This window comes from Chlorocebus sabaeus, chromosome 11 (genome assembly GCF_047675955.1).
Source record: "Chlorocebus sabaeus isolate Y175 chromosome 11, mChlSab1.0.hap1, whole genome shotgun sequence".
Lineage (NCBI taxonomy): Eukaryota > Metazoa > Chordata > Mammalia > Primates > Cercopithecidae > Chlorocebus > Chlorocebus sabaeus.
The window spans coordinates 110,323,452-110,331,196 of record NC_132914.1 but is presented as its reverse complement, the minus strand read 5'-3'; the positions used below and the strand labels follow the sequence as shown (position 1 = coordinate 110,331,196).

The window sequence follows — 7,745 nt, the reverse complement described above, 5'->3', positions numbered from 1 at the left end:
GCCTCCTGGAGGTGCCTTACAGGAAGACGAGGGCAAGGAGAGGCCCAGAGCCCAGCCCACACTGCCCAATCCAGGTGCAATTCCATCTGTGCAAAGGCTTTGCTGCTTTTCCTAAGCCCCAGGCTGCATTCTAAGGGCTCTGCAGACACACGTGTCACTGTCTGGCTTTCTTGGACCCTCCATTTGGCATAGTCCTAGCCATTGTTTTATTTCCCACCTTAACAAACACACACACATACAAACTTAAAAACAAAACTAAAAAAATACTATTGTCTGTATTCTGAGCTCAGGAAGAGCTGGCCAACCACAAGTTAGTAGCATTAGCCAGAAACCTATGGGAGGAAGAGTCCAGCAATTCCTGAGGCCCCGGGTTGCCAAACCAGTCACCCACTCACCACTGTCATGTTGTCTGCCACATCCTTGTATTTAACTTTGTTATTTAAATCAACTCAGGCTTAACAATGGCCTTTACCCTAAGGGGAAAAAAAAGAACATTCATGGCTTTGATAAGCTGATATATTTAGTACATGAAAATAAATACAGAAGCATATTAAGATGAAACAATGTTCACTCAAAAATCTCCCAGTTGCCCTAGTGTTCTCCAGGCTTCACACACAGTCTGGGAAAACTCCTCTAGGGCTTGCAGACTCAGTTGGAAACTAACCCTGAGCAGGAAGCTTGGCTTGAAGGAGAGGGGACCCTCCAGGTTGGCAATTACACCATTTATTTGCACTTGGCAGCAAGAAAATGGATGATGTGGGAGGTGTCAGGACCCTAGGTTGGCACTAATTTGGAGTGTGATTGAGACGGCTGGAGACGGCATCTTAGAGGTGGCCCCCACATCTGCAATCGGGAGAAAAAGGCAGGAATCGACTAGAGATTGTCAGGATAAAGGGAGGCACTGCCCACCCCTGCTATGTCTGTCTGCCCCTACAGGGGCTTCATACCTGGGGTTCCCTGGGTGATGAATGTCCTCCTACCCTGGCAAGGGGCTATACCTCTCGCCATGGCCCCATAGGCAGCCCTGATGAAAGAGTATCATTTCCAAGGGGGCTTTGCTTTCTGGGTGGCCCCAACTCGTCGTGGGGTAGCTGGCACTGAAATGCTAACTGAGCGAGCCCTGGAAGTCACCAGGGGGCTCCGGAAGGTCACCCCTGATGTGGAAGGCCTGAGATCCTGAGGCCCATTTGTGTGGGAGGCACTGGTGGCTGAATGACCAGTGCTGGGGACATTCAGGTGGGTGAGGGAATGGGAAAGTCCCCGCCTCAGGGGGCATGAAGAGTGTAACCCATCCATGGATAACTTCTGGGAGTCTGCCGCCGCCCCCAGCTCTGTCTTGGAGGGACCAGCTGGGTGAATGGCTCGCAGTGGGGCCTCCCTGGGGCGGGGCGAGTGGCTACCCCTGGGGGTAGCTGGTGGCGTCCAGAAGAGAGCACGGAGCTTTGCGGCATCCTCCTTCGCCATCCGCGGGGCCCCGAAGCTGGCGCCCTCAGATCGGGAGCCAAACAGCGACTCATCACAGTAAGAGGGGGTGTGGCTGATCAGTCTGGCAAAGGGAAGATAAACGCCATGAGCGGGGGGGATGAACAACCCCTCAAAACTTTAACAGCTCTCCCACCCATCCCCAGGCACTGGCAGCAGCAAAGGAGGGTTCCCTGCAGATCCCAGGAGTCCCTGTCTCCCAGTCTGAAACCTATAGCAAGGCCACAGCCTTCTGTGGCACCACTGTCCCCGGTCTCCACTGATTTTACCTTGCGAAACATCCACTGCCCCTGCATCCTGACCCAATTCCCAGGCATGTGCCCCAGGCCTGGACAATTTGCATATTCCATCCTCCTGGCGACATGGATTGGTTCAGGAATGGCCAGATGACCCAAGCCTCTCCGATCAGAATCTGCCTTAGGACCTTTGCAGAAACTACTAGGAAAGAGATGTTTTTCTGCCACCTGACTTTACTTCTTGCTAAGCTGATAGGATGTCAGCCCAAAGCAGTTTGTGGCCATCTCCTTCCTACTGGAGATTGAACGGCATGCAGGGAAAAGTAGCACTAAGGTGGAGACAGACAGTTCCAGCCACAGTTTGAGCCCCTCTTACAGGAGCCCCGAATGCCTTCTCCTGGGAAAGCCAGTTTGAATAAGTTTTCTGTCACTTGCAATCGAGAGTCACAATTAGTATAACCTTAGTCTTTAGAGCCTCCACTTTTTCTTTTTTTTGGTGAGACATGGTCTCACTCTGTCGTTCAAGTGGAGTGTAGTGGCACAATCACAGATCACGGCAGTCTCAAATTCCTAGGCCCAAGCAATCCTCTCACCTCAGCCTCCCTAGTAGCTGGGACTACAGGCATGGTGCCACCAAGCCCAGCTAATTTTTTTTTTTTTTTTTTTCCAGTAGAGATCAGATCTCACTACGTTGCTCAGGCTGGTCTTGAATTCCTGATCTTAAGCAACCCCCTGCCTTAACGTCCCAAAGTGCTAGGATTACAGGAGTGAGCCACTGTGCCCATTTTCTTTTCTTTCTTTTTCTTTCTTTTCCGGAGACGGAGTCTCGCTCTGTCACCCAGGCTGGAGTGCAGCGGTGCGATCTCACCTCACTGCAACCTCTGCCTCCTGGGTTCAAATGATTCTCCTGCCTCAGCCTCCTGAGTAGTTAGGATTACAGGTGTGTGCCACCACGCCTGGCTAATTCTTGTATTTTTAGTAGAGACGGGGTTTCACCATGTTGACCAGGCTGGTCTTGAATTCCTGACCTCGTGATCCACCCACCTCGGCCTCCCAAAGTGCTGGGATTACAGGCAAGAGTCACTGCGCACCTGGCCTTTTTTGTTGTTTTTTTTTTTTTTAAGAGATAGGGTCTCACTCCGTCACCCAGGCTGGAGTGCAGTGGTGCAATCATAGCTTACTGCAGCCGCGAACTCCTGAGCTCAAGTAATCCTCCCACTTCAGCCTCCAGAGTAGCTGGGACTACAGGTATGCGCCACCATGCCTTGCTAATATTTTTATTTTTTGTAGAGACAGGGATCTCGCTATGTTGCCCAGGGTGGTCTCAAACTCCTGGGCTCAAGCGATCCTCCCACCTCAGCCTCCCAAAGTGCTGGGACTATAGGCCTGAGTCAGCCTGCCTGGCCTGTTTTTTTTTTTTTTTTTTTTTTAATTCAACAGATATTCATGGCATACCTGCAAGATTCCATGCCCATAGTTTTTGGCCAGGACTGAAAGTGTTTCTACCCCCAAACTGCAAGTCTTTGAAAGGGCAACCTTTTGCCACTTGGTTTAGCTGCTCAAACCACATTGGCTAATGCCTGCATATGTCTGGTGCCAAGGTTTTTGCTCAGTAACTTCTCTACCTCTTATGCAACCCCTCACTTGACACCCTCTACCTGTTGGCATCCAGAAGAAAATTCCATCCTCCAGGTGAGCAGGGAGTTGGCACCTCCGTTTTCATGGACACCATACTTCCGTTAATGCAGCCTATCTTTACCTCAGTGTTTTCAGCCATGTTGTAGCTTCAGTGTTGCTAATCTCCACCTGACCCTGCCTTGTCTACAGAACTGCCAAAAACTGATTCTTGTTTTTATAATAGGCATCATTCCCATTCTCATTTCATTTCTGTCATCTGAAATATGTCCCTGTGGCTCAGAATGAACCTTAAATTTAGTTGTCCAGTTCTTATGGACTGAATTGTGCCCACCCAAATTCACATGTTGAAGCCCTAACCCCAAATGTCTCTACACTTGGCCTTCATTATTCAGATTAATTAAAGGTAATTAAGGCTGGCCAGATGCAGTGGCTCACGCCTATAATCCCAGCACTTTGGAAAGCAAGAGGCGGGCAAACCACTTGAGCTCAGGAGTTTGAGACCAGCCTGGCCAACATGGTGAAACCCCGTCTCTACTAAAAATACAAAAGTTAGCCGGGTATGGTGGCGTGCACCTGTAATCCCAGCTACTCAGGAGGCTGAGGCAGGAGAATTCCTTGAACCCGGGAGGCAAAGGCTGCAGTGATCCGAGATGGCACCATTGGCCTGAGCAACAGAGCCAGACTCTGTCTCAAAAAAAAAAAAAAAAGGTAACTAAGGCTAAATAACGTTATAAGGGTGGGGGATCCTAATCCAATAGAACTGGTGTCCTTATGAGAGGAAGAGACACCAGGGGTGTGTGTGTATACAGAAAAGGTCCTTGCATGTAATTGAAGGATTAAAAAAAAAAAAATGAGAAAAGGCCCTATGATGACACTGTGAGAACGTGGCCAACTGCAAGCCAATGAGAGAGGCCTCAGGAGAAACCAAACCTGCCAACACCTTGATCTTGGGCTTCCAGCCTCCAGACTGTGACAAAATAAATATGTGTTATGGCCAAGTGCAGTGGCTCACGCCTGTAGTCCTGGCACTTTGGGAGGCCAAGGCGGGCGGATCACAAGGTCAGGAGTTCGAGACCAGCCTGGCCAACATAGTGAAACCCCATCTCTACTAAAAATGCAAAAATTGCCAGGCGCAGTGGCTCACACCTGTAATCCCAGCACTTTGGAAGGCCGAGGCAGGTGGATCACCTGGTAGGGAGTTCAAGACCAGACTGACCAACATGGAGAAACCCCATCTCTACTAAAAATAGCCAGCATAATCCCAGCTACTCAGGAGGGTGAGGCAGGAGAAACGCTTGAACCTGGGAGGCGGAGGTTCCAGTGAGCTGAGATAGCTCCATTGCACTCCAGCCTGGGCAACAAGAGCGAAACTCCATCTCAAAAAAAAAAAAAAGTTAGCCAGGCATGGTGGTGTGTGCCTGTAGTCTTCGGAGGCTGAGGCAGGAGAGTCGCTTGAACTCGGGAGGTGGAGGTTGTGGTGAGCCAAGATCGTGCCACTGCACTCCAGCCTAGGCAACAGAGCGAGACTCTTCTCAAAAAAAAAAAAAATTGTGTTGTTTAAGCCACCCAGTCTGTGGTATTTTGTCATGGTGGCCCTAGCCAACTACTGTGCTAATCTTCTGTCTTGTTTCTTTCTTTCTTTTTTTTTTTTTTGAGATGGAGTCTCGCTCTGTCACCCAGGCTGGAGTGCAGTGGCGCGATCTCCACTCACTGTGAGCTCCAGCTCCCAGGTTCACGCCATTCTCCTGCCTCAGCCTCCTGAGTAGCTGGGACTACAGGTGCCAGCCACCATGCCCAGCTAATTTTTTTGCATTTTCAGTAGAGACGGGGTTTCACCGTGTTAGCCAGGATGGTCTCGATCTGCTGACCTCGTGATCTGCCCACCTTAGCCTCCCAAAGTACTGAGATTACAGGTGTGAACCACCACGCCCGGCCATCTTCTGTGTCTTTGTCCAAACCACTGTAAACAATAAACAGGACAGAGTCCTGTGGCTCACCAGTAGACACCTCCCTCCAGGCTGATATTAATCTGAAACAGTCCAAATAATCTAATTCTAATCTAATTAATTAACAATGACAATTTGCATTAGTTCCTATTTTTCTAACTTGTTCATAAAAATGCAGCAAGACCCACTTTCAATTTTTGTTTTGTTTTTTTTTTTTGAGACAGGGTCTCACTCTGTCACTCAGGCTGGAGTGCAGTGGCGTGATCTGGGCTCACTACAATCTCTGCCTCCTGGGCTCAGGCGATCCTCCTACCTCAGCCTCCCAGGTAGCTGGGAGTACAGGCGCACACCACTACACTTGGCAAATTTTTGTATTTTTTGTAAAGACACAGTTTCACCACACTGCCCAGGCTGGTCTCAAACTCCTGAGCTCAAGTGATCCCACCTCAACCTCTAAAAGTGCTGGGATTACAGTCATGAGCTACCCCACCGAGCCAAAACCCATTTTCAGAATGACTTCAGAAACACCACATCTATGCCATTGCAAGGATCGATCATATTAATATTAATAACCTTATGCAAATTTCTCTGTGATCTTATGCATCAGTTGACTCCTCTGGGCCTCAGATGCCCAGTTTGTGACATTTGGGGATAGGGAGTCCACCATCACAACCATCAACACTACCATTTATTGACAGCTAAGTATTAGGTTACTGTGCAATGTGCTGCAGACCCCTCTCTCATTTAATCCATCAACAATTCCTCTAGGTAGGAATCATTGGTCCTATTTTCCACATGAGTAAACTGTGGCTCAGAGGGGTCAAGATGCTTGCCCAAGGTCACAGAGTAGGTGAACATCAGGGCTGTAACTGGAATCCAGGTGGCTGCACTGAGTACAGGATTTGTACCTCCCTACCCCATTACCTGTATTTGTTCTTCTTCCTTGGAGTGAGGGTCGGGGTGCTGCCCCTTGAGGGGGTGGTCTCACAGCTCCCCTTTGCCCCTAAGGCCTTCGATGCCTCCTTGCCCACGTCTCTGGTTCTGTTAGCCTTCTCCACCCAGGGCGGGTCAAAGTCTGGTGGGGTAGGCCGGGTGCTTGCTGGGCTGCCAAACAGAGTCTCATCCACATACGACGTTCTGGCCTTGACCCGGTGGCCACCCCGGCAGCGGTGCTGAAGGCGGAGGGTCTGCATCCCACTGACGGCGAGCCCCACAGGGTTCTTCATGCTGCCTGTGGTCCCTGGTGACAGCAGGTGTGCTCTGCCGGCCAGGCCCTGTTTCCGAGGCTCCCTGTGAGAGGTCAGAGTAGCACCCCTGAGCCACAGCAGTGCTAATGGAGGAATACCGGTAGTCTCTGAAGTTCTCATCCCAAGGGTTTAGTTCTCTCTCAACCAGTATCTCAAAGGAGAGCTGTCAACTTCAGGGGGCATTTTGGAATTTTTTTTGGCTTTTTTTTTAGTTGTCAAAATGGTGGAGAAAGGGGTGCTACTGGCAATTATTTATAGAATGACTCTGGGGGTGAAGGAGAGATGACACCTGTGCCCATTTAGGCACCAACCAGAAAACGCACTATGGTGGTAGGAGAGACAGGCACATTCCTATATCCTGTGTGTACTGATGGGTGCGGGGGCAATGACAGCCAGCGTGGATCCCATGCCTACCTCCTGCAAAGAGCTTTACAAGCATTGTTTCATTTAATCCTCTCAACAGCACTGTGAAGTAGCTTCGAATTTGTCCATTTTACGGATCACAAAACTGAGGTGAAGTCACATGTGTAGGTCACACCTATAAAGCTAAAACGGTGGAAGTGAAATCTGAGTCCAGAGCTTGTGTACTTGGCTACACTGCTATCGGGAGATCACCGCCGCCCCCACTACCCCACATTCTGCGACTCCCAAATCAATGACCCGATTAAAAAATGCCCGAGGTCCCTGTATTTTTGAGCTTTCTCCTACCTGAGCATCTTGGTTCGTAGTCATCGGGGTCCTCAGGGACCCCTCCCCGCGTCTTCTTCCCACCAGGTCTGGACCCCTCGGCGAGGGCGCGGGGGAGCGCGGTGCATCCGGGATCCGCGTCAATCTGCAGCCCGGAATGCCCGGGGCCCCGGACCGCCGGCAGCCCAGGCCGTGCCGGGGCACCGCGCGCGGACCAACTCACCCGAGGAGCTGGCACAGGCGACGTGTGAGCGGCGCGCGCATCCAGAAAACCAGAACCCAGCACCTAGCACCCAGCAAACAGGGAGCAGCCAGCACACTGCGGACGCGGCCCGGACCATTCGCGCCAAGGGATGGGGGGAGTCCGCCCAGGGGCGGGCGCCACGCCCCTGACGCCCAGGAGGTACCTAAACACCGCGAGGGGCCTCTCGTGCCACTCACTCAGGGTCTGGTGTACTAGGCCGCCCAGGGCCGCAGACCCCGGCGAAAGCGCAGCCGAGGTCACGTGG

At 51.2% G+C, this 7,745-nt stretch overlaps 1 protein-coding gene across 3 annotated transcripts; it reads right to left on the bottom strand.

Annotated features, from left to right (window-relative positions):
* Positions 1-498: 498 nt before the first annotated feature.
* On the bottom strand, positions 499-7,738 carry RITA1 (RBPJ interacting and tubulin associated 1). Of its 3 annotated transcripts, none has more exons than XM_008004801.3 (4): positions 7,258-7,738; positions 6,964-7,095; positions 6,227-6,592; positions 499-1,546 (listed from the first exon to the last, which is right to left on the bottom strand). In XM_008004801.3, the coding sequence occupies exons 3-4, from the start codon at positions 6,526-6,528 to the stop codon at positions 1,039-1,041; spliced, it is 810 nt and encodes a 269-aa protein (XP_008002992.1). In that variant the 5' UTR covers positions 6,529-6,592; positions 6,964-7,095; positions 7,258-7,738; the 3' UTR covers positions 499-1,038. The 3 variants fall into 3 exon arrangements, with proteins under 3 accessions (XP_008002992.1, XP_037852419.1, XP_008002991.1); XM_037996491.2 differs by having other exon boundaries at positions 6,964-7,087; positions 7,258-7,704; XM_008004800.3 differs by lacking the exon at positions 6,964-7,095 and having other exon boundaries at positions 7,258-7,708.
* Between the last annotated feature and the right edge of the window lie 7 nt (positions 7,739-7,745).

Coding starts and splice junctions, on each gene's coding strand:
- RITA1 (XM_008004800.3), bottom strand. Junction 1,547..6,226: donor AGGAAGAAGAACAAATACAG/GTAATGGGGTAG, acceptor TCCCTTTGCCAG/ACTGATCAGCCACACCCCCT.